Here is a 26,166-nt window from a genome sequence, read left to right as displayed (position 1 = left end):
CACACAGCCCATCTCAACCACAACTCCTTTTAAATGGCCACCACTTTTGAATGGTCTTTACTCTTGGTTGAGAAACATCCCAGAATGCTTGAGCTGAATTTCAGTCAGGGAACGTAAGCAATACGTAGTTGGTCCCCCTGTCACTGCACAGCAAGCCAAATTCAGTCTTTTACCTTCCCACACTCTATATGTGTAGCAGTTAAGATATGTAAAGGAGTAGATCCTTGGGATTGACAAAAGTACACTCTCAACTTCCAAGTTCCAAATCAAAGACTTTATTAAGGTTTGGAATAGGGAATCAAAAAATACAAAAGACTAGACAAGCAAATAGGAGAAAACATTTTAAAATCTGCACAACTGCCAACGTGCATGCAATTAGCACTGGTTCCATATGTCCAGTAAAAGACAATTTTTGATACGGAATGATTCCTAATTTAAGCCCTGTGGAATCTGAGAAGAAGATGAGTGGCATATTTGCCACAACCAACAGAGCTGAGCATTGACACTCTTTGGATTAAAAGCAGGGAGTGGGGAGATGAGCCAAGAACTTGACAGATGCTCCACTCCTTTCCTGCTGGAAAGAAATAGTGGATCTTGGATTCAAGTCACTTGCTTTCTATAAGCGGGATAGGCCACACTGTAATAGGGAGCTAAGCCATCTGGACAGGAAAACAGCCTCTTAAATGGAAGGGCTCCTAAGCTAATGCTTCCTAAGTTCAGTTACTCCAAAACAATGGAGACTAACATGAGTGATGAGTTTAACAAGTTGTTTTCTTATGAGAGGCTAACTGTTCTAGATAATGAATGTATTTGTGTTCATCATGCTTTTCATTGCATTGAAACAGCAGAGTAACGCTGGCCAAAAACTCCATAAGAAGCTCAATGCTCTGGGCCCTTTGCTCACTTTGCCCCACATTTGTCTGTGTATAGAAACGCGATGTCACAATAAAACACACAACTATTCTGCTCTTCATGCAATCTTAAGCTCTACAGCAAATTAGGAAGGAGGGGGAGAGATACTTAAATGCCTTGGATGAAGCAGTTTGTTAGAATCCTAATAATGTCCAGTATTAATGGAAAAGAAATCAAAGGTTTGGGACAGTACATTAAGTAGGCTTCTGAATGTCTCATCTCCTCCCACCTTCAAAACCTCTTTTTTGTTTTGTTTTTAACAGTCAAGTGGCGTATAAATTTTAGCATCATGGGAGGGGTCTTGCCCTAAGCCTTGCAAGTCGCTGCAGGACAACATCATGGAAGGGATGTTTCTAGGACCACGGTAAGGTGAAACTATAAAGCTCCCTTGTTATTTTTGCTATTGGATGCTGCATATTGTTTAAGTAATCTTGTTATATTTATGGTATTGAAATGGCTATTTTGCTATGTTGTCATGAAATTGTTTTTACACTGTTTGTTTGAAATGTGTTCCTATTTTCTTGGTTGCAAGTCACTTTGAGCATGATTTTTTGTGGAAAAGCCACATACAAATAAAAGGAATGAATAGGGTAAAAAAATGAAATAAATAGCCAGCCTCAATCATAAACTGGCCACCACTAGCTTCATCATATAATTTTAATTGCTCTGATTCTTTTATTTAAAAATACATTATATTTGACCTCCGAATAGCATCGTAGATTATTACACCCGCCCAACACAAATAAACCTTCAGAAGTTCCCTATGCTTCCTCCCCATGCTAATAAGGGTATTTACAAAATAGCAATGTTTAGGCTCAGCAGCAATGAACACAGCTCAAAAGCAAATCTGCTGTACTAAAAGCCATCTCTTCAGCATAATCAGCAGAATGCTCTAAAACACAGTATGAAGAATATTCTTCTCCACCCACTTTTCCTCATTCTGCAGCATTATACAGAGACGAGTCTTTACATTCACTTTGCAATTTATTCTATTTCTCACATGGTCTTCAAATACAATTTTACACAGTCCATTGTTCTGCTACAGATACAGTAGGTCTAAAGACAGTCATGAAAGTGGCATTCCAACTGTACACAATGAAAACTGATAACCATGAAAGTTGTGTCACTGCATCACTTTACAACTCTAGAGTGAGAGACTGACCCAGACTTTCAAGACCATCACACAATTAACTTAACAGTGATAAATTCATAAGTTTATGTTAACAGTATAAAAACCAAGATACCCCCCCCTCCCCTGAAATGTATAATGCCATGAATCCAGATGTTTTCTCTGGGATCTAATTAAAACTAAACCAAGTGGCTAGCTAGCTGCTTTGCATACACTCAAAGCCATAGAATCCTCATGAAGACCAATTTGGAATTATGCAAGCTCTATCATTATGGTTTGATGCCTTGCACTCCAAATGAAATGTACTTGCTGCAGTTTAAATAACTTGCTATTAAAACTGTTCTCATAGTGAACATATAACAAAGGCTGAACACCAGCATCTCGGAAGAGGCTGCAAAGTACACAAACAGTAAAATTTCATTTGAAAAAGTGTATAAAACCTCTTCAAAGTTTACACAGAGGGTTTTAAAAAAAGATTAAACTCAATCCTTTCAGAAGGGAATATTTTCAAAGGAAGCAAAAGCAGTTGACTGTAGCAGATGAGAAAAAGGCGGTGTAATGTTGACTGCCTGCCTCACGGGAACAAGGCATTATATGGAACAGTAAAAACTCCTTCCAAGTTATGGACTTACTAATATTCCTAAGCCATGCAGATTCCACTTATCTGATTTCAGGGGACAACTTAAATGCAGTGATAATAAAATTAGATAACCACTTAAATCTGTAAAATGTGCTTATTTTTGTCCACAAAGAAGTCTGTCACAAATGTGCATGACTAGAAGACCCTGATTTAGTCAGAACGACTGACATGGAAAGGTGGAAGCTGTAAATTGCAGTATTCCACCCACCCAACCAGTCTGGATAGGCAATCTGGCTGGCTGTCAGGGGCATCAAATGATTTCATGAGGTTGCCCTCTGACCAGCTTTCCCCCAGTAGGAGGCAGTGTCCTCTCCACCTTTGAAGAGTTTGTTCTCTAAAGGAACGGCCCTTCTCGATCAGCACTCATTTCCCCACAAAGCGGCATTTCTAATGAAGGGCACGAGGCACGGTAGAAAAGGCCTGTAGTGAAGTTGGCATCAGCCTCTCTTGTGGTTTGACATTATTCAAAGGTGCTGTCTCAGAATACCGCTTTGCTTCAGAAAGCAAAATTACTAAAACGATTAAACACAAAGTATTAGCATACAGTGAGTTTATATATATTTACACACTGAAATTTACACTTCTGCCACTGAGTGACTTTGCCACAGACAAATGCACAGTTTTTATCCCTATGAAGCACAAAGCTTAACCAATTCTTTAGAAGTGATGGTCATTCAATTTCCCTAACAGCAAGCATGACAATCAACAAAACCTAGAGTCATCAGTGTTTGTTTGTCCTTAAGCTGGCCAACACAGGCACCCTCTTTCCTTCTGTAATTGGAAAGATCCCATGTTCATCTCTCTCATCCCACTTCAAGAACAGGACACAGGGAAGAACTATTTCATGTCAGGACTTTCTGGAAAAGACAGCCATTCTGCTGAGTACAGAGGTGGATGCATGGAACTGCCACCAGTACCTTTTTGGGAACTCATGTGACTCTCTACATAATATGCAGTACTCCTTGGCACTTTGCTTAAGACCAGGAAATGAGGGTGACCAGTATCCATTTTCCAAATAATGTTTTGAGCAGCATCTCAGAAAGGGTAATGGATGAATTTTCACATAGCTCCTGTCAGGCCAGCTGACTGCTGCCTTTGCATGGAACAGCAACAAGATAAAACCTCAGGCTCTCCAACCATTACGTGATTACAGTATCAAAAGTTAACAGACAGTCTCCTTACAAGCTCCTTCCAAGAATAATGACATCCTTTGGAAATCCCTCCATTTTAGCTATTTCAAAGCATCCCAGTTTGCTGTAAAATTCCAGGATTCTTTTATCATCTGGTCTCACTTCACAGAAAGCCCCACGGGAGCCTGAAAAAAACACGAGAGGAGATATTTGGGGAGAGAGTAGAAGCAGTGAGGAGTCTTTATAATGAAGAAACTTCACAAACATAGTTTGATTTATCTAATCAATTCACATTGCATTGTGCAGTTGAATCAAGGTCACGAGTTATATTTTCCAAGTGTTTTATATTTTGATATTAATCTTATCATGGGCTGCTTTGGGCACAGTTTATTATGGAAAAGCAGCATACTGTATAAACAAACTATGTGGAACTAGTTGCATGCTTTTCTGGATCTCAGCTACTGGGTATCCACCAGTCTTCTCAGGAAGCTTGCATACAACTGTTCAAACTGCATAGCTGACTAGGACTTGCAAAGATGATGTGGGCTGCAGAAGTGGTTCTTCATTGGCTAAAAAAAGGTGACATCTCATCCATGAGGTGACACATACAGATCCAACTGAAGAGTCATTAATTTTAAAGCCAAAGGCCCTTCTGAACAAAGAAAACCAAGAGGGATGTGGGTAAATGGGCTTCATTTGGCAGGAAGTTCCACAGCAAGGGCATTACCACCAGCCCTTTCCTTATGTCTTACCAAACATTAGATAGTGAGGACACCTGGCATACTAAGGAGGGCTCTCTCTCAGGCAGATCTTATCTTCAGGCCATGGGTGGAGATGTTCATATTAGGGCTGGGCGATATCTGGTTTTCAGTATCATGATATATCGCCAACTAAACACCACGATATACCGATATATCACGATATCTGAAATAAGTTGGTGTAGATGTGAACATGGTAATGTCCTGGCAATTACTACTAAGTTACGGGTCTAAATTACCATACAGTGGTACCTCGGGTTACAGACGCTTCAGGTTACAGACTCCGCTAACCCAGAAATACCGGTAGTACCTCAGGTTAAGAGCTTTGCTTCAGGATGAGAACAGAAATCGTGCTCTGACGGCGCGGCGGCAGCAGGAGCCCCCATTAGCTAAAGTGGTGTCTCAGGTTAAGAACAGACCTCCGGAACGAATTAAGTTCTTAACCAGAGGTACCACTATACACTGATGAAATCATCACTTTCAGCAGGCAACCCAAAATGTATCCGAACAGGACTTTGGTTTTGGGCTTGGATACCAAATTGTGGTATTCAGATCTAGGACAATCCAAAATACAGTGATGAGTCATAGTGAATACAAATAATCCGGGAAAATATTGAACAACAAAGAATCTAAATTTGATGCATATAATTATATGAAAATTAACTCAGTGATAGCATGCTTCAACTAAACCATTAAAGATTCCTGGAGAATATATTAATGTTCTGTGCAGTTTTAGGGGCAATTTTCCCTATGTAAAAGAACAAAAAAACAAGTTGCCGTGTAACATTGCTGGTTTACCCTAAAGGCATCAGAGGGGAGAGAGACGCTTAGCGCATGTACTCACACAGGTGGAAAGGGAGACGGGAGTAAAGAGAGTTAAATAACAGGGCAACATTTTTTGTTCTTACTCTGAAGAGAGCCATAGTTCAGGGGTCAGCAAACTTTTTCAGCAGGGGGCCGGTCCACATTTTGAAAAAAATAATGAACGGATTCCTACGCCCCACAAATAACCCAGTGGTGCATTTTAAATAAAAGGACACATTTTACTCATGTAAAAACACCATGCAGGCCCCACAAATAACCCAGAGATGCATTTTAAATAAAAGGACACATTCTACTCATGTAAAAACATGCTGATTCCTGGATCATCCGCGGGCCGGATTTAGAAGGTGATTGGGCTGCATCCGGCCCCCGGGCCTTAGTTTGGGGACTCCTGCCATAGTTTCTTCTTTCACAGGGGCAAGAAAGGGGCAAAGGGGGCGCCCAAGAAGAAGCTCAGAGCCAGCTCAGAGCAGCATCTCTGTAAACCACACCTGCCAGCCTGTCACGCTGGCTTCTAGCCTGCTGAGCTTGCTGCAAAATCGAAAGAATTCTATTGTGAGGGCTGTTAAGTTTCTGCTGCTGGCTGGCTGCTGCTTTCCCCGCTACTTGCATAATCATCATTTGTTTTTGCCGAGGCAGCGGAGCTGAGCTGAGGCTCGTTGCACAATCCAAAGAAACATAGCCTGCTCTTGTGAGTTGCTCGCTGCTCCTGCAGGAGGCAGCGGCGGCACTAAGAAACATTGGCTACACAGTTTTCTCAAAATCGTGATATTTGCCAGATGACATTTTATGAAACTGTTATTGTGATGTTGGACTTCATAACCAATTTTGAAAGATATATTGAAAAATCGCTCAGGTCTAGTTCAGATATGTACATAGGGACCTAGTAAGGAGCCTACAGTTGCCTTTAATATCCCAACAGCTACAAGAGTCAGGAATAAGAGCTTACCATTTGCCTTCAGAGAAGAGAGCAAGCACGCCATCATGCTTTTAGCCACACTTGGATCAGTCACCTTTTTATGGATATCAATCTTTATCAGTGATGGGAAGTTGGCAAGGAATGTTTCTGGCAGAACTTCTTGCTCCTCATGGAAGCTCAGCATAATTTTCTACAACAAGCACAAAAGAAATAGTCTTTCAACATCAAAAAATGTTCAGTGATCTATTTTGGAAACATTGTGTGCACTTGCCGAACAGGTTCTTTCTACAGACTTGGATTAGCCTATTCACTTGACAACCACGTTAATCGCTAAACAAAAAGCTAAAGTAGCTAAATACAGTGGATTTTGGTGAGTACCATTCTTCAAGTAATTAAAGATAAGTATACAGATTAAACTGGGTGGCTGGTGCTGGAAAAACACCAGAACTTCGCTTTTGAAAGCTATATTCTCTCTTACCGTTCTAAGCTTCTGGTAAAAAAAATCATTTGAAAACAATGCAGACCTTAATTGCTAGTAACAAATCTTAGTTTATTTCAAGGTACAATAAAGATAGCCATTATTTTGGCATACACTCAGCAAAACAAAAATAATGCAATGACTTGATTCAAATCCAAATAAATTAAATTTAGAGAAACTAAATTCAGCAGCAGCAGAAACTGTATATCTAAAACATATCAGGCTAGTTAGCTATTCTATCCTAAATGCAAATACAGTGGTACCTCTACTTACAAATAACTCTACTTACGAATGTTTCTACTTACGAACGGAGCTCCGTCCGCCATCTTGGATGCGGTTTAGATAGGGTTGCTTCGGCTTACGAATTTTTTCAACTTACGAATGTGCGTTCGGAACGCATTAAATTCGTAAATAGAGGTACCACTGTATCAGAGTAGTTAAAATAGGGGAAAGGATTGAGTGTCATGACAGATTGGCAGTTAGATGATTTATGCTTGGGTTCCGGACAGTGAAAAGAAGTGAGGCTTTTCATCAAGCCTCTCCCAGGCACTGTTCCCAGACCTTTAATAAATATTTAATATTTATAAATATTTTTTATAAAGAACCATTCCCACCATCCTTCTGAGTTAATACCCCTCCCCACCCTCTGATTATACATAAGGGTCTGGTGACTTCTGTTTCAGTGTATCTGAAGAAGTGTGCATGCAAACGAAAGCTCATACCAATGCCAAACTTAGTTGGTCTCTAAGGTGCTACTGGAAGGATTTTTAGAATTTTGTTTCGACTACGGCAGACCAACACGGCTACCTACTTGTAACTATAAATATTGTGATCAGGAAGGGAGTCTCTGAAATCTAATGAACACACTACATTGTCTATTCCGGGGAAGGCAACCTAAGGCCCGTGGACCGATCCCAATCACCTTCTCAATCCGGCCTGCGGATGGTCTGGAAATCAGCATGTTTTTACATGAGTAGAATGTGTGCTTTTATTTAAAATGCATCTCTGGGTTATTTGTGGGGCATAGGAATTTGTTCATCCCCCCTCCCCCCCCCAAAAAATATAGTCCGACACACCACATGGTCTGAGGGATGGTGGACCAGCCCACAGCTGAAAAAGGTTGCTGATCCCTGGTCTACTCTATGATTCATATTGAACCATAACTACACTGTAAAATAGAATCTATGATTACATATTGCAGTGTACAAAATATAAAGCTATCAGTTAGAACTGTTCTGTTTAAGTAGTAAGAATGAAATATAACTCGTTAGAGATAATTGTAAGTGTGGATTTATAAAGGCACAGAGAACAACTAATTCTAAAGACTTGGCCATCACACTATCATAGTGTCATGTGTCTGAGGCCTCTATATTGGAATAAATTGGATAAATTGCCCCCACTCTTCCCAGGAGTATAAAGACAACAGGGGATAAAAGCCGAAAAACAGCAATTTGACAACTCAAGCATACGCCAGCATAACTAACCTCTGCCTCTGATAGCTCCTTATCACCGCTTGGCTTGCTGTATTTCTCCTGCATGAAAGGAAACCAGGCAATTTTGCATTTCTTAATGAAAGGAGTTACATCAGCGGTGCCCAGTGCATAGCCACAGATGCCATCTTCATCCTCCAGGACAAAGCAGTAATCTGGGCTGAGGGACAGCAAACCACCTACCAGCCTGAGAAGAAAGGAATGGTCAGTTGAGCCCAAAGATAACTGATGCAAACACCTCAAAACAAATCTATGTAACAGTTAAACTAGTGAGGCCTCATAATGAGAGCACAGGAGAATAAATGAACCACGGTTGCAAGTTGTACAAGTCTAAGAACTATGACTTAGTACTGTTAAATGTCAGTAAGTCAGGCATCATGTGGAACATACAAGTGGCTAAGTATCTATCCAAGGGGGTTTCAAAATTAAGTGTATTATGGAAAGGTAATCAGAATTGGGAATTGTTATAATGAATTAGTAGGGATTATAAAAAGTGGGTTTTACCAACAGCCAAGACGGCTGCTCCAGGCAGCAGTAGAAGAGAACTATGTGAGTAAATGCCTAAAGCCTGGACAATGGTTTCAACTGTAAATTTATAAAGTAAAGCCAACACCCCTACTCCTCCCTAGTTTAATGCTTTTTAAAAAATAGTTAAAAAACAACAGTATTGCAGTATTGGGGACCATGATAATTGGCAAGCCTCAAATAGGAGTGAAAAGGGAGGCTTACAATGACAATCCACAGTTAGTATATTCAATGGCCAATCCATACAAATATATAATCACAGTATTTGCGGCTGCACTACCTTCATTGAACAATAAAAAGTCTGAAGCTTACAGGAGCACCTTATAGGATGGGTCCCCCCCCCAATACACAGTTTTATCAATGATACAGCCAGAATGTAGGTGGTTTCCAGTAAATCTTTGCCATGACTCAGCATGATTTCTTGGCAGCATTGCATTGTACTAACTGGGTAAGAAATTAAAGGCTGGATACCAGTAGCAGAACAGTTTACAGATTCCTTTTTTCATACCCTGACGTGCATCTGCAGGGTGTGAAGATCTTAGCTGTTAATCTCTAGGGGTTCATACTTGATTCAGAAGTATGTCTGGAGTCTTCCACAAAGGGTGATACAGACTTCTTTATTTTTTCTGTTACTTTAGATTGGTGCAAATTCTGCTCTGTTCCTTAAATTTTGTTTCCCCTATCAGGTTTGCTGAGTTGCACTCAAATTTGCATGAAGTCTACAGAAGTCTGTCTTCAAGCCAGAATGGAGAGCATCTTTCAGATTAGAATTCAGATTCAAATTGAACTTGGGAAGCACAGGCCCCAGCATTACAAAACCTGTGTGTTCTATTCAGCTGGCAAGGCATGGAAGTTCCCTGCTCTTCCCAGTTGTTTTGAATATTGTATTTACATTTCTTGATAGCAAGAGGTATACTAGGGGACAGACGATCTGTGACACTTCAGATGCTGCTGCTGGACTCTAATTCCAATTATCCCTGACCACTGGCCATGCTGCTTGCTGCTGGTGGTGGCTGGGCTCCAAGATCTGGAGCGCCAAAGATTAGCCACTCACAAGGAGTACTGTTACTAAATGAATACAGTATGTAATTCAGCAAATTCCAGTTTATTCCTAGAGTATACCTACTTGTCTCCAATTAAGTCCGGCTGGCTATGGAAAGGCTGGTCAGTTTCATCATCATACATTTCTCTGCAGATCTTGTACACGGATGCCTAAAGACATATACAAATATTCATTGTGTGAGTTTTCCCTCCCACAGCACATACACCTGAACTGTTGCTTAGGAAGCCTTGCTGTTCTACTGACAGGCATCCTCACTACTTCATTGTTCCATGCCTCCACAACAGCTCATATTGGACAGGTAAATGTAAAGGTAAAGGGACCCCTGACCATTAGGTCCAGTCGCGGTGCTCATCTCACTTTACTGGCTGAAGGAGCCGGCGTACAGTTTCCGGGTCATGTGGCCAGCATGACTAAGCTGCTTCTGGTGAACCAGAGCAGCACACGGAAACACTGTTTACCTATTTATCTAATTGCACTTTGACGTGCTTTCGAACTGCTAGGCTGGCAGGAATTGGACAGGTAGTGGATGGCATATTGGACGGCCTGGGGAAATGCAGGCTTAAATCCACATGGAATTCATTGTGCCTTGAAACTAAAATAACTCCATGTAAGTCACAATGGAGGAAGTACACAGTACAAATGTGTCAGATAAATAACCTAAGAGGAAAGGCCAGAGCTCATGGCTTGCAACGTCTGCTTTGCATGCACAAGGCCTCAGGTTCAATCCCCAACATCGCCATGTAGGGCTGGGAATCTCCTGGAAAGCTGCTGCTTGTCAGAGTAGACAATAATGAGCTAGATAAACCAAGTTTGACTCAATGCAAGGCAGCTTACTATGTTTCCTGAGCTATCCCACAATGCTTCTGAGATTATGTATTATTTCCAAATAGTTCAGGCTAACATGCATTTGGATTATGTCGCTTCTTATTCATTGTACTTGGTGATCAGTAGTTTACATTAAACTCATTCTGTGTTATCAAGGAAGTCAACTGGGCTGGGATCCCAAGGCTTTTCCTATTTATGTTCCCTTTGATAAATGGGATCACATAAAAAGCACCTAGGAAAAAGATTTTTTTATAATACTGCTAGGGCTGCCAGGGACTTTCATGAACCCAGAGTAAGCCACTCAATTTTGTTACATTTCCCCCATTTGAACCACACCTCTCCTAGGCATTCAGAAGATTCACAGAATAACAAAATATAAACAGTTGCATTTATCAACGTGTTCCTTCAAACAGCATTACAGTGGACGCTCGGGTTGTGAACGTGATCCATGCGGGAGGCACGTTCGCAACTTGCAGCGTCCGCAACCTGCGTACACAAGATTCGGCGCTTCTGTGCATATGCAAAGCGCGATTTAGCGCTTCTGCGCATGCGCCGAAACCCAGAAGTAACCCGTTCCGGTACTTCTGGGTTCAGCACGGTATGCAACCCAAAAACGCGCAACCTGAAGCATCTGTAACCCGAGGTATGACTACTGTGTACAAGAATGACCAAAGAAATGGGTTACCTCATCTTTAGGGAAATAGGGTCTGATGGTGTAAACTTTGGAAGTCGGAGTAAGAGGAGGTGGCTGAAAAAAGAGGTCATTTGCTCCTTCAATAGGCAGCAAACGCTGTGAAAACAAAAATTAGTGTAAATGTTTGAGAAGCAAGATGCAATACATTCCTGGGCGTGCATTGCAGACTCCCAAGTTAACTTTTGCTACTGCAGGCACCCCAGAGGGAAGTAGGGTTTTGTAGGCTTTACAATGTAAGGACCATTTTTCCATTTTATCTGAACAGAAGTTTTTTAAAGATACACAACTGTTTACAACACTTAATGGAGTTTACATTAAACTCATTTCTGCTTTAGTATAATTTCACCAAATCTCATCTATGCTCTCAGCTTAACATAGCCATGTCAGGAGGAAAGGTTTGGTCTGAAGAGGGTTAACTGGCCAGAGGAGACGCTAACCCCAAAACAACATGCTGACTCAATTGGCTGTGCGCAGAGAGCACCTGTGAGGGGGAAGAAAGTAAGCCCCTGAAAAATCCATGAGCAAATTCAGGCACAGAAGAAATATTTTTTTAGGACTGGTTTGCCAACTGAATTATGAGGAATGCAAACTACAAGTTTTGCTTAGAGAGGATCTTGGAATACATAGTATCGTATTTTCTTTGCTCATGGAGTTCTCTTTGGCAGACAAGCAGGCGCGCATTGTGCAATTGCGGGCGCAGATAAAAACGCTGTGCGACCTGCAAAGAAACAATGTGAAATGTACAACTAAAAGCCGCTGCGCTTCGCAGGCGCGTGGGAATGGCAGCATCTCCTTGTGATATTACTGTAGAAATGGGAGGAAAATTATTTAAAAACAAAGCTGTCAGGCTATTTGGGTTTGGACCAGAAAGCCTTCGGCAGACCAAGCCTTCCAGTCCTCCGACGCGCAATAAAAGATTTCTCAAACAAAGACAATGTCATTCAGTTGTGAATTCATATTGATACCTGGAACTCTCCTGCTAGACCACCTCTAAAGGCCCAGGGTTCTTGGTCTCCACTTAAGAACTGTGCTGAAGATTGACTACGACACCCTGTGGAGATCAGATCCAAGCGGAGAACGTTACGAGAAGGGGGATTGTCCTGAGATGCTAAAATGTCCAACAAGCTAATACACACTTTGTGGGAAAAGCTCTCTAACTGAGCTATAATCCAAGAACTTGGGGGGCTGTGATAATGTTGCTGTGTGTAAAGATTCCTGATTAGATGCTTTGTGCTCTTTGTTAATAAAATGAAGTTAGACGATAGCCTTAGACAGCAGAAAATTCAATACTGTAAAAAGCCAGTATGCCCTGTTCCGTACAGGTATAATATTTATTCAGAGTTGAACTTGCCTTGTCCTCCTCTTTCATCACTAAGAACATGGAACAGCTCTCATATTTTCATTCATCAAGGTATAGATAATAAGCCATTATCACAGCCCCATGGAAATACTTGGACCTGTCTGAAGTCACATTTTCATATTCTTTGAATCTTGCCAGAAAACCAGGTTTGGCGTGGGATGAAATAGCCCAAACAGCTATGTGGAACAGATACTTCTTTTCCAAGAGATTAGAAACCAGTTACTGTCCACTTCCGTAGCACTGCTTACACAACTGTAACCACGGCACACATATTGTTCCCAATCTAGGCAACAACAGCCTCAGTTACAGTATTTTATTTTACCCACCCTCAACCATGTGAGAAATGCCATTAATTCCTGACAGCCAGGTATGGCAAGGGCTTTAAAGCCCTCTGCACAATTTTGTAAGGTTATAATTTTTTAAATAATGGCTAAGCTTTGATAGCCAAGTTATACAACCAATTAGCATAACTAACATCTTTGAGAGGGGATAGGCAGGTGAATTGTTGATGCGGGGATTAAAGTAACCTGCCTAGTCTTCTGATAAGATAAGCTGCGCAAGTTTGTTTCCTCTTGTGGACAGCGATCTACTTCCTGTTCAAGTAACAATCTCAGATCAGTACAGTCGAATGTGTCATGCTAGCTAGGTAGTCTCAAAGTGAACCAAGCTGGATATCAATGCTTAGCCGATTATGAAAGAAAGCCTTTAAAATAGCATGTTTGAGATGACTCTAAACATGTCAATTAGAGTTTCAACTGTTTCCATATCAGAGTGCTTCATTAAAGAGGCTTTATATTATACCCTTTCGCTAGTCACTTGGAGTACTTCTCCTTTGAGACTACACCATAACTAGCATTCCAACTATTATACACTTTACAGAGCTGCATGAATGAAGAGCTGTATGAATGAAAATCAAGAGTTAATGCCTGAGTCGCTGCGCAAATGTGACTTCAGGCCGTGCCTACTGCCCTAATCTGAGCTGCCTCATGGACAGAACCTTCCCATCTTAAATTTATTAATCACGACACGCTGAAAGCATCTGGCGTGGTCCATCCAATAGCAGTAGATACTTGTGCTGAAGATTCTCCCATCTGCACACATTGGGGAAGAAGACAGTAGAAGGCATTAGTAATCCATAGTAGTATTATCTACACTAGTTTCATAAACTGAATGCTAGCTGGATTGAAAGAAAGGGTATAGAGATCAGCCTTCAGTGGACCACCAAGTGTATCAACATTCAATGGCTAAACCATTCCAGTTTAGTGATTCTTCTGTATTCACATCAAATGAGAGGCAAGTTTTATGACTATGTAAGTAATTATATCAACTAAAGAACGGTCTGAATAAACAGAAAAACCAAGATCTCAACTACAAGAATTCACTTGGTCTGCAGAGAGACAGTTTCTTTTGGGGTAGATGCATCAAGTGGGATATACAAACGTACTGAATTTATTACCAGATAGTGTCAGAAATGGGTAGCAAGCACTAAGTACTTCTGCTGGGAGAAGCCATCCTTATGAAAGAAAATGGCAGCTACGATCAGCAGCCTGCTCCAAAAACTGGGAAATATTTCAAAAGCAAATCAACATCACACCTGAAATCAATGGTCAATCAAGTTCATGTTTAGCATTGCAGTTGCTTAATGCTCCTTCCAGGAGAAATGCACATTTTAGTTTCTCCCATCTGTTTCTTTGACAAAATGGATAATTTGGTAACCAAATATACTACTTAGAAGTATGGTGTGCCTCCCTTCCTGCCTTTAAAATAGGGGCGGACAATCTTGTAGGGGTTGGCCGATTCTACCTTCCTGTTCCTCTTCCCTTAACAATCTATAATGCCTGAACCAGTACTGAGGGGAGAAGAAAAAGACAAAGAAATATCTCATAATGAGTGTTGGTCTCATGAAAGGTACAAACACTATTATAAAGCTCAAGTTTTGAATTATTTCCTATTTATTTGGTGGGAAATGCTCCGGCTTCAAAAACCTCTCTGCACTAAGCCCTATTTTTATTTTTGCTAGAACCATATGGTCTGCTGAGTAACAGCAAAATGCAATATTGGGTATCTTGGCAAATAGCTCAATACGACCTATGAATACTTATGAATGTATACAAGTGATTACAGCTTCAAGTGATCCAAGAACTGTAGGCTGATCCAGTATGGTGCAAGAGGTTTATTATGAGATTTGTGACAACTACAGAAATTGTGACAGGAAACCATCAGCGTTGCTGCCTGCTGTGTGCATCAAGCAAGTCCACAGCATATTCCTTAACAGTTGGATTGAAACCTGTAAGTGAAATGTGGTCACTAGAGGAACCCAGGCCATGCTGGTGCTATTCCAAAAAAACCCCGTGTAATTTTAAAAAAGGCTGCAGACAAAAAAGGCTCTTTGATTTCTCTTTAGAGACCAGTCTGGTATGAAAGCAGACTTCAGAGCTCTGGAATTTCTTCCCTTGCCCAAAATCAGACATCTTGCAAATGTTAAAGCAAATCACTTTTGCACCAGAATAGCCTTATGCTAAAGCTCGCATGCGCAGAGAAAGGGCTGGGAGGCTCGGCTCCCTCTTGGCCAGGCCCATTGAAAGGTCACATCTGCAATTGTTCTGTTGAAGACAGCAATAACGTTATTGAGACAGAGCAAGCAGCAGATAGCTGAGGCATGGTCACATTTCATAGTGTCATTTCCAATTTTGCAACAAGGCCGGGAAATACTGCATTATAGTCCAGTGTGCATTCAGTCCGAGTCAAAACTTATGTTTCAGAGATCAACTTTTATGTTCCTTAGCCCAAGGAAAAACAAATCAAGACCAAGAGATATATTCAATGTATGTCCACTGTCACTTTTATTGCCAGTCTATAGTGAAACATGACTGGGAACCAATAATAGAAAAGGTAAGGATTTAGGGTCAAAGCGACCATAATATAAAAACGTTCAATTGACATCATTTTTTCCATGGGCTAATTAAAGACAAGCATATATGCTAGTTGCCGCTCTAACTGGTTCCTAAAGAACATACCTAGCCACTGCACAAAAGATTTCACCATAGACATGATGCTCTTGATGTCCCAGACGTATGAGTACATGTCATAGAGGATTGTCCGGTTGGCACAGTTGGAAAGACGAGTGAACATGCCCATCACCAAGCTACACATCTCTTCAAACTTGGCGGCTCGAGCACGCCATTCTTCAATCTAAGTAAATATAAAAAGGAACAAATTTCACACAAACTGTATTTTCATGTTGAGGAAAAAACTAGCTGGATATTATGACAATACCTATGGACTTTTACATCTCTAGCCAGGATGGCACACAAGTAGTGCACACATTCAAAGCATGAAGATACATTCTACAGCACAAGACACTCAACCACCAACCAGTCCACATGCATGATATTCATTATCTACAGGCTAGGTTCAGCTCAGGGACTTCCAATGCAGTTGCTCATTATTTCTTTTGCTATTGTGCTTTTTTCAAATAGGAAATATGCACACTTACACCAAATGAAAACAATGCAGTCACTCACCTTTTCAGAGTCCTTTCCTTTACAATTCACACTAACAACACTGCTGTTTGCTCTGAGCCACTGGAACTCTCGTAACATTTGGGCCCCTTTGACTCCATGTTCATATGGAAGATAGAACAAGTCTGCAAGCAATTGTAGATCTTCTAGAGTTACTGGTTCTACTGCATATAACGGCTTCTCATGGGGACCAGGCACAAACTGCTCCTTGTTAGTTTGCTCATCTGTCTGCATAGGTGCAATATCACCACAATCATCCTGCATTGACATCTCTGGAGATTTTGATTCAGCTATGCTCTCTTTATCCGTATCCATTGGTTTTAACTCTTCTGACATTTTTGCTTCAGCAATGTCAGTCAATATTTGATTGATATTCTTGTCAGAATCCTCTTGCTTTTCCACTACCATGTCCATTGGCTCCTCATCCAGTTGCTTTTTTTCTTCCTCTTTGACTAGAACCTGCGATTCATTGCTTAGTGCAGTTCCCTGGCTCATTATGGGCTCTTGGTAAACAGTAGTAATTACAGTGGTAGAATTTAAAGCGGATGGTGTAACCAGAGGCACATCCACAACACTTGTTTTAGCACCACTGTGGGCCACTTGTCTGCCTGTGGACAGAACAGACAAACTTCAGTCGTATCTACTCAGCTTTTTCTTACAACTAAATTTCACATATATATAAATAACTTGTGAACACACACACACACAGAGACACACACACACACTGTCTTTGAATGACATACACATACATGCAAGTGTCTATTTTGCTGCAATTAGACATATTTTGAAAAGGCACAACACTTGTGCATTTTCCTGAAAGACACACCAAAAATATGATGTGTAATTCAGAACAATCCCTTCAGATGCACAAATTATATCGAGTGCAATGCAATTCCACATATTTTCAATACCGTATTTTTGTTTGATAGTGTCCTCTCCCAACAAAGAGAAATTGAGAAACCCCACACACCCAACACAGAATCTCTTACAAAGTACATTGGTTCAGGAATATATACTTCTCATTCAGAAAGAGTCAGTTCCTTTAAAAAAAATTAAACAACAACCGTTCTTGATGCATAACGAAACCTTAACAGCAGCAATTTCTTGAAGTATTTTATTCAGCAGATTTTTTAAACTGAAATCTAGAAAAACGTTTTTGGTTTGAATAACATGCTTCATTCACTCCAATATTATATGCAAGACAAAACCAAAATTGCTTACTCACTGCTGTACTGATGAGGTACTGCAAATTCCTGTAGCCACTCTGTTAATGACAACTTCAAGGCCAATTGTGGGCTATAGAGAACATCTGTTTCAATATCTTCATCACTGCCTTCATTCTCCAGTTTAATCTGAATTGAAACAGTACTGTCTTCAGTGTCAGCTGCACAGATTATTAAGAAACAGAATATTAATTCAAGAGCAAGGTTCAAGGCTGCCATGTATTTGCATTTAAAAAGAAAAGTACTAATTTATTAAGATGACATTTCCTGAAACTCCTTTCATCAAAGTGAAAATTTAAGATTATTAAATTATTAAGATTACACTATTTCTAAAAGCATTGTTCCTAAGATAGTGACTGAGCACTTTTGATCAACTTACTCATCACAACATCTTTCCTCACTCCATTCATGTTGGATTTATACCAGGTTGCAAGGGTGTGAATAGCAACAAAGTTGGCTTCAAATTCACAATTTGGATTGGTCAGGACTCCCTTTAAGCGTGGGATGAGTTCTGTTGATCGACCTTTATATGGACCAAGAAACAGCCTTTTCTGATCATAGTCGTTGGCATGAATGTTGTCCCAGATGACCGGAGCTCTGCGAATTATCTTTGAAACCTCTTCAATGGACTCCACTGGAATGTCTTTAGATACCACTTTGGGACCTAAAATGTAGTTTCATAACTGACTCAGAATAAGTTTATTGATTAGCCATAGGCCAGGATGATAAAATTTAACCAGCATACTAAAACATTTAATAAAAATGCTGAACTAAGTTGGCAATATCAACCTCAACAAAGCAAAACACTCACCTGTCCATAACACATCAATTCCAGGTAACAGCTTTTCCCCTACAGTTCGTAAATAAGGAGACTGAGCAACATTTGGATAGCAGAAAGTGCCACAGTATTCTGGAACACAGAAAAATACAAGTTAAAACCCACTATCACATTTTGCTCTCTTGTGTGTGGCACTGCTAGATGATTATGGCAGTTCCTAATATCTTGCCGTATCATTTCTGATAGATTTGCTTTCATGCAAAAAAAATTATTAACTCTTGCAATGGTTGAGGTAGTGTTTAAATGTAAAGACAAAAAATAAAATGTCACAACAACACAACTTTAGGGACTCCCACAGGAATCCATAAACATTCTCAACAATGCAAGTGCCTTCCTAAATTCCAAAAGGCTCATTCCCATTGTCCTCCAAGGCTTAAGGTGTTAGGGACACTTTGACAGTTAAGAGGTTACTGGTACTCAATGACCTGATTACTGGTATTTCTTTTAAAGGTGCTAGAGCTGCTCCTGGCTACTGCTTATCAACTGGGATATGTTGCTGGTATCTCTTCTTGCTTCTTTTGATCACCTGTGTTCTGGGACAACTGACAGGTAACTGGGCAGAGGCTTGACAATTCTGAGACTGCCCTCTTCTCCAGGACTTTGTTCAGGTGTTTCCACAGTAGCTGGCCATAAGCCCATTTTACTTCCATTCCCTCCCTGTCAAGTAGGGATTCTACCTCTTCCTTCCTTTTGTAATTGAGTAGGTTTGCCTCAACTATGCATGCTCAATAAGCTGAATCCAGAATTGCAGAAATTTACTCTTAAGAAGGCATGCCTGCCAAAACACGTCTGGAACTCTGTTATTTTGTTACATGTGCATGATTACAGTACATTTAAGCTCTGAAGTAAGTCTGAGAATCTCCAGTAAGGTTATCTTAATACAGTCATACCTCGGGTTGCGTTAGCTGCAGGTTGTGTATTTTCAACTTAAGAATGCGGCGGACCCGGAAGTATTTACTTCTGGGTTTCGCCATGCACACATGCGCAGAAGCGGTCTGCACACTTTGCACATGTGCAGAAGCGTTCTGTGCGCTGCACATGTGCACAGAAGCGCTCTATCATTGCTTTGTGCATGCTCAAAAGCACCGCTCTGGATGCACACTTTTTGGGGTGCAAATGGCACCCCGGAACGGATCAGGTACATATCCAGAGGTACCACTGTACCATACCTGTGTACAACCTGGAAAGATTGAAAGCAGGGTATATCTAGGCAGCGAACCTTTGGTTAGCTCAACACCATGGTTGGGGAACAGCCAAAAGTGTTACAAGTACTTTGGCAAATAAAGTAATTCATGCACCAGACCCTGGGCAACAGAGAATATGTATGAACTTATACCAAGGACACTTCACATAATGTAAGTACATAAAGGAAGGAAATGGCAAGGAAGGAAAGCCCCTCACAGAACTTTACACGCTCTAGTTCCAAAACTAGCAAATTTTAGGAGCTAGCCATTCCCCATGTGAATGTTATTCATTAGATTTCTCCCCCCACCGTTTGTATTTTCTTTTTAATCATTTATTCTTCTCTTGGTACTCAGTGTATTTAATCCTTCATTGCACATAGTTCTAATCCATTAATGAGGAATGTCAGATTGGCAGTCACTCAGGAGTCTAGCGAATATGTTGTGATTTCATAAAACACATTGGATACAATCAACAATAGCAAAACACAAATGACAACCAGCAATTGTTCGTTTCATGACAGCACAAGTTAACAATTCAACAGTTTCCCTCTGCTGCCTCTTTCCAAGGTTGTTGTTGTTAAATTTATACACTGCCCTTCACCCAAAGATTCCAGAGTGATCACAACAGAAAAAATACATGTTCATTGGCTCTGTATGCTATGACTTTAGAGGAGTGGGCCTTCCTGTATCTGATGAAGTGAGATCTTCTCTACAGAAGCTTATGCCACAATGTAAGTTAATTTTTTAAAACTGCTTTTTACTACAACAGACTAAGATGGCAATCCTGCTAGAATCCCACCCCCACCAAACTCCCTAAGAAAAAATATTCAGACAGTGTGAAAAAGTATGCCAATACAGTACTTACAACTAGAAGTCATAAACATGCACCCAGTTTACCATAGACTATTAAATTTGTAACAAGTTCAAGTAAAGTATGGCTAAGACAGAAATGAGGGTTGTACCCAACTGTTTGAAGATGCTCAGGGTGCCTTTAAGGAATGGTGTCTAATTGGCAATTCTCTCCACCAACCCCTCTATCAGGAAAGGTTTGCCTTAAGAGGAAGGGGACAAGAACAGAAGGCTTTTTGACCTCATTCTTGTTAAAATGCAGTATGTGCATTGTCACTTTACCTGTGGGACAGAACAGGAATGTTTCTGGCTCTCCTAGATACTGGAAGATTTCATTAGTGATTGAGATCTGGGCATGTGCAAAGGAACTGAACACTTCTTTGTCGGCTGCACACATATTATGATCAATATCATCAAATAACAGTGCAAAAGATCTGCAGCCAAACTGAGAAACCTAGCAGGATAAAGAAAACAAAATATTAACACTTGTTAATATTGTACAACATAAAAGCTAGGGAATTTAAACCCATCTAGAGTGCAACACAGGTAGGGGCATATTTCCTTTATTCAGTGTTTTTGCAATTTCTCATGTTTATGTACATAATATACATAAATATAAGATACCTGGTCCAGCTTGCGTTTCAATGTAGAAACTTCTTTCGGGTTTGAGAAGGTAATATCAAGTCCAGGAGAGATAGCATAGATAAATTCTATCCCATATTCTTGAGAAGCCGCGATGAGAGTCATGAGCTGCTCTAGAAATCAAAGCCAACTATTTTAGCAACAAGCAACTATGAAGTTAAGGCATTTTATTAATCAGAATACATTTCAATATCTGCAGGCAAAAAATACTTTTAAGGGGCAAGGAAATATGAATAATTAACATTTTTTGTCTGAACATATTCAATCCTCCATCTGATTCATACAAAAAAACACACACACACAGAGTAAAATGTGGGGAAACAGTGGGATCTGCTTTCAAGTAAGCATGTATTGTATAGGATCAAGTTGCACATGTCAACTTGGAACAATGGGTTCCCTCTGTCTTTGACATTAAAATATTTTGGGCAGATCCTATGTTATGGCATTTTTACTAACAAAGGTAAAGGGACCCCTGACCATTAGGTCCAGTCGTGACCGACTCTGGGGTTGTGGCGCTCATCTCGCGTTCTTGGCCGTGGGAGCCAGAGTACAGCTTCCAGGTCATGTGGCCAGCATGACAAAGCCGCTTCTGGCGAACCAGAGCAGCACACGGAAACACCATTTACCTTCCCGCTGTAGCGGTACCTATTTATCTACTTGCACTTTGACGTGCTTTCAAACTGCTAGGTTGGCAGGAGCTGGGACCGAGCAACGGGAGCTCACCCCGTAGCGGGGATTCGAACTGCCAACCTTCTGATCGGCAAGCCCTAGGCTTAGTGGTTTAACCCACAGCACCACTAACATGATCAAGCAAAAATCACATCTATTCACTACAATTATTTATATTCCACTGTAAGAGAGAGGGCTTGCAGAGAGCAGCCCACTCTGCTTTCTTCCATCAGATGGGAGAGCAGCAGCAAGAGCATCAAGGCAGGAAGGAGGTTCCAGGGCTCTAGCAGCATACTGGAGCCTCAACTGCAGTTGGGAAGCAGAGAAGAAGGGGTGGAGCCAGCTGCATCAGAGGGTGGAAAGGAGAGGGAAGAATCAGCGGCAGCTGAGGAGAAAGGTTTGACACAATGGGGATCCCATAGCGCCAGTAGGAGGGGCATTTTGGGGACCAGTCTTAAAGGCTGGGTCAGAGCCCACCAGAGGCTATTGCGGGCTTCTGCCCCATGCAGAGCAGACATGATTTGAGACATCTCACCACTGTAAATAGCATGCACTATAAAACTCTGAAAATCCAGAGGAGGTGTGGAGTGCTTACTCGGGAGTAGCCAACACCCATCTGTGACATCCACCTTTCAGGATACAAATATTTTCAAAGTGGCATATAATGAAATATATTTTTTAATATTGTCGTTGTATCATTAATGTAACTTTCTTATCAAAAGCCTCTTCACAGGCTACTTAGGGGGCAGGAGCAATTCTGGCTGGAGCAGGCTCTATTGTCTTTGCTAGCCAACCTCTCTCTTCTGGAATCTGTCCCACAGGACTCTAGGTGGTAGATGACACTGTAGAAAGGGAGTAGGGAAGTGGCAGTCCAGCTGGAACAGAAATGGATTTGCAACGTGTGGTTCACAAAAATGCTGGTGCAAATGTAATCCTGCACCACAACTTGCTCTGAAAATGAAATAATTGGAGGAACTGATTATGAGCTAGTTGGGAAAAATGCTGAGCACATGAACCAGGGTTAGGCGAGAAAAGACAGTGCTATATCTGTACCAGGCTGATATAATAAGAAACTAAGTAAGTTAGGAGCACAGGCATTGTTTTCTCCTCCATTAGTGAAGCATTGTGGGTTGTCATGGTTGAATATGTCTTCTTTCTCCCTAGCATGAAGGCAAAGAGATAATGATGATGATGATGATGATAATAATAATAATAATACATTTATTATTTATACCCCACCCATCTGGCTGGGTTTCCCCAGCCACTCTGGGCAGCTTCCAAACAGTACTGCATCAAACATTGAAAACTTCCCTAAACAGGGCCGCCTTCAGTTGTCTTCTAAAAGTAAAATAGTTGCTTATTGCCTTGACATCTGCTGGGAGGGTGTTCCACAGGGCGGGTGCCACTATCGAGAAGGCCCTCTGTCCGGTTCCCTGTAACCTCACTTCTCGCAATGAGGGAACAGCCAGAAGGCCCTCGGTGCTGGATCTCAGTGTCCGGGGGGAATGATGGGGGTGGGAACGCTCCTTCAGGTATACAGGATCGAGGCCGTTTAGGGCTTTAAAGGTCAGTACCAACACTTTGAATTGTGCTCGGAAACATACTGGGAGCCAGTGTAGATCTCTCAGGACCGGTGTTATGTGGTCCTGGCGGCCACTCCCAGTCACTAGTCTAGCTGCCGCATTCTGGATTAATTGCAGTTTCCGGGTCACCTTCAAAGGTAGCCCCACGTAGAGCGCATTGCAGTAGTCCAAGCGGGAGATAACCAGAGCATGCACCACTCTGGCTAGACAGTCTGCAGGCAGGTAGGGTCTCAGCCTGCGTACCAGATGGAGCTGATAGACAGCTGCCCTGGACACAGAATTGACCTGCACCTCCATGGACAGCTGTGAGTCCAAAATGACCCAGGCTGCGCACCTGGTCCTTCAGGGGCACAGTGACCCCATTCAGGATCAGGGATTCCGCCACACCTGCCCGCCTCCTGTCCCCCCAAAACAGTACTTCTGTCTTGTCAGGATTCAACCTCAATCTGTTAACCGCCATCCACCCTCCAACCGCCTCCAGGCACTCACACAGGACCGTCACCGCCTTCACTGGTTCAGATTTAAAAGAGAGGTAGAGCTGGGTGTCATCTGCATACTGATGAACACCCAGCCCAAACCCCCTAATGATCTCTCCCAGCGGCTTCATATAGATATTAAAAAGCATGGGGGAGAGGACGGAACCCTGAGGCACCCCACAAGTGAGTGCCCTGGGGTCTGAACACTCATCCTCCAACACCACTTTTTGAACACGGCCCAGGAGGAAGGAGCAGAACCACTGTATGACAGTGCCCCCAGCTCCCAGCCCCTCTAGATGGTCCAGAAGGATGTTATGGTCTATGGTGTCAAAGGCCACTGAGAGATCCAGCAAAACTAGGAAACAGCTCTCACCTTTGTCTCTAGCTCACCGGAGATCATCGACCAGCGCGACCAAGGCAGTTTCGGTCCCATGGTGAGGCCTGAATCCCGATTGGAAGGGATCCAAATGGTCTGCTTCTTCCAGGCGTGCTTGGAGTTGTTCAGCAACCACCTGCTCAATCACCTTGCCCAAGAATGATAGATTTGAGACTGGGCGGTAGTTGGCCATATTTGCCAGGTCTAAAGATGTTTTTTTAAGAAGCGGTTTAATGACCGCCTCTTTCAGTGGGTCTGAGAAGGCTCCCTCGTAGAGGGAAGCATTCACCACCCCGCGGAGCACATCGCCCAGCCCTTCCCGGCTCGCTTTTATTAGCCAGAATGGGCAAGGATCAAGGAGACAGGTGGTCGGTTTCACTCGTCCAAGCACCCTGTCCACATCCTTGGAGGTAACAGATTGGAATTGATCCCATATAACATGACTAGACGGGGCTCTAGCACTCTCCCGCCCTGGCCCTGCTCCCACGGTGGAGTCTACCTCCTTCTGAATCCGAGCGACTTCATCTGCAAAAAACTTTGCAAAAGCATTGCAGGAGATCTTGGGGTCCCTACCAGGCCCCGATGATGAAGCTGGTTTCGATAGATTGCGAACCATCTGAAAAAGTCTCCTGCTGCTGTTTTCTGCAGATGCGATAGAACCGGTGAAGAAGGTCCTCTTCGCCATCGCCACTTGGTAGGCTCGATGTTTAGCTCTAACCCGTGTCCGGTCTGATTCAGAATGAGTCTTCCACCACCGGCGCTCTAGCCGTCTCAGCGATTGTTTCATCACCCTCATCTCCAGGGAAAACCACGGGGCTATCCGGGCTCCATGCAATCAGAGAGGGCACTTCGGAGCCAGACAGTCAATAGCCCTGGTTAACGCCACATTCCAGCGGACCACCAGGGAATCGGCTGAAAGGCCATCAACATGGGATAAAACATCCCCTACCACTCTCTGGAAGCCAATTGGATCCATTAAGTGGCGGGGGCGGACCATCTGAATCGGTCCCACCTCCCTGCAGAGTGGAAGGGTCGCGAAGAAGTCCAGTTGCACCAGGAAGAGATCTGACCATGACACTTCTTTTGTTTCACTTTTACTTAATGTCAGATCACCAACATCCATAGAGATTAACCCATGGCATCATTTGAGGCGACATAATGCAGCAACCTTGTTAAAGCTAAGCAGGTCCGGCTATGGCCAGTGTCTGGATGGGAGGACCACCTAAGAATCCTATGTACACTGTCTTGAGTTCCATGACTGGACTGTTGGGTTGGGGAGGATATTAAAAAATTATCTGTGTGTACTTTTAACAGATGCGGGTGGCGCTGTGGGCTAAACCACAGAGCCTAGGGCTTGCTGATCAGAAGGTCGGCAGTTTGAATCCCTGCGACTGGGTGAGCTCCCGTTGCTCGGTCCCAGCTCCTGCCAACCTAGCAGTTCGAAAGCACGTCAAAGTGCAAGTAGATAAATAGGTACTGCTAAAGTGGGGAGGTAAACGGCATTTCCGTGTGCTGCTCTGGTTCGCCAGAAGCGGCTTTGTCATGCTGGAAGCTGTACGCTGGCTCCCTCGGCCAGTAAAGCGACGAGCGCCTCAACCCCAGAGTCAGTCATGACTGGACCTAATGGTCAGGGGTCCCTTTACCTTTACCTTAACAGAACACTGATTTTCTCTCATCCAGCTGGGCAGGAAAGCCTCTAAGAGTTATTTACTGCATCTTCTAAATAAAGCAACAAAAAGCTTAGCCCTTTCATATTCACTTTTAATTTACCATCCAAATGTGGAAACAACTGTAATTCAATGAATATATATATATATTAAAATGCAATAAAGTTAATTACCAGCTTCCTCCACAGAATACATTTCTCGCCAAAACATCCTGTGCTTGTAATCATCTTTTGGTGCATATAGGTATGCATTCAGTCCCCATTTCTGAAGTCTACAAAGCAAAATAAAAATGTTGTTTGAAATATATTGTACAAACCTGCATTGCTTAAGTGCATAGACAAGTGTACCATGCAAGTTGTGCAACGCCCCAGGGAGACTGATTTAGAAAAGCAG

The 26,166-nt window shown here is 42.1% G+C and overlaps 1 protein-coding gene across 1 annotated transcript in view; it reads right to left on the bottom strand.

Moving 5' to 3' along the window:
* Positions 1-252: 252 nt before the first annotated feature.
* Positions 253-26,166, bottom strand: part of OGA (O-GlcNAcase) — a 30,943-nt gene continuing 5,029 nt past the window's right edge. Inside the window, exons 3-16 of the mRNA XM_035132881.2 lie at positions 25,947-26,044; positions 20,985-21,115; positions 20,643-20,814; positions 18,301-18,399; positions 17,869-18,153; positions 17,492-17,650; positions 16,270-16,874; positions 15,763-15,937; positions 12,351-12,436; positions 11,377-11,481; positions 9,930-10,015; positions 8,273-8,465; positions 6,341-6,500; positions 253-3,996 (exon numbers count right to left, since the gene is read on the bottom strand). Coding sequence (XP_034988772.1) covers positions 3,860-3,996; positions 6,341-6,500; positions 8,273-8,465; positions 9,930-10,015; positions 11,377-11,481; positions 12,351-12,436; positions 15,763-15,937; positions 16,270-16,874; positions 17,492-17,650; positions 17,869-18,153; positions 18,301-18,399; positions 20,643-20,814; positions 20,985-21,115; positions 25,947-26,044 — 2,491 coding nt within the window. The 3' untranslated portion in view covers positions 253-3,859. The remainder of the gene's footprint in view (positions 3,997-6,340; positions 6,501-8,272; positions 8,466-9,929; positions 10,016-11,376; positions 11,482-12,350; positions 12,437-15,762; positions 15,938-16,269; positions 16,875-17,491; positions 17,651-17,868; positions 18,154-18,300; positions 18,400-20,642; positions 20,815-20,984; positions 21,116-25,946; positions 26,045-26,166) is intronic.

This window comes from Zootoca vivipara, chromosome 5 (assembly GCF_963506605.1).
Source record: "Zootoca vivipara chromosome 5, rZooViv1.1, whole genome shotgun sequence".
NCBI classification, from domain to species: Eukaryota; Metazoa; Chordata; class Lepidosauria; order Squamata; family Lacertidae; genus Zootoca; species Zootoca vivipara.
The sequence above is the reverse complement of the archived record's forward strand: the minus strand, read 5'-3'. Positions and strand labels throughout refer to the sequence as shown.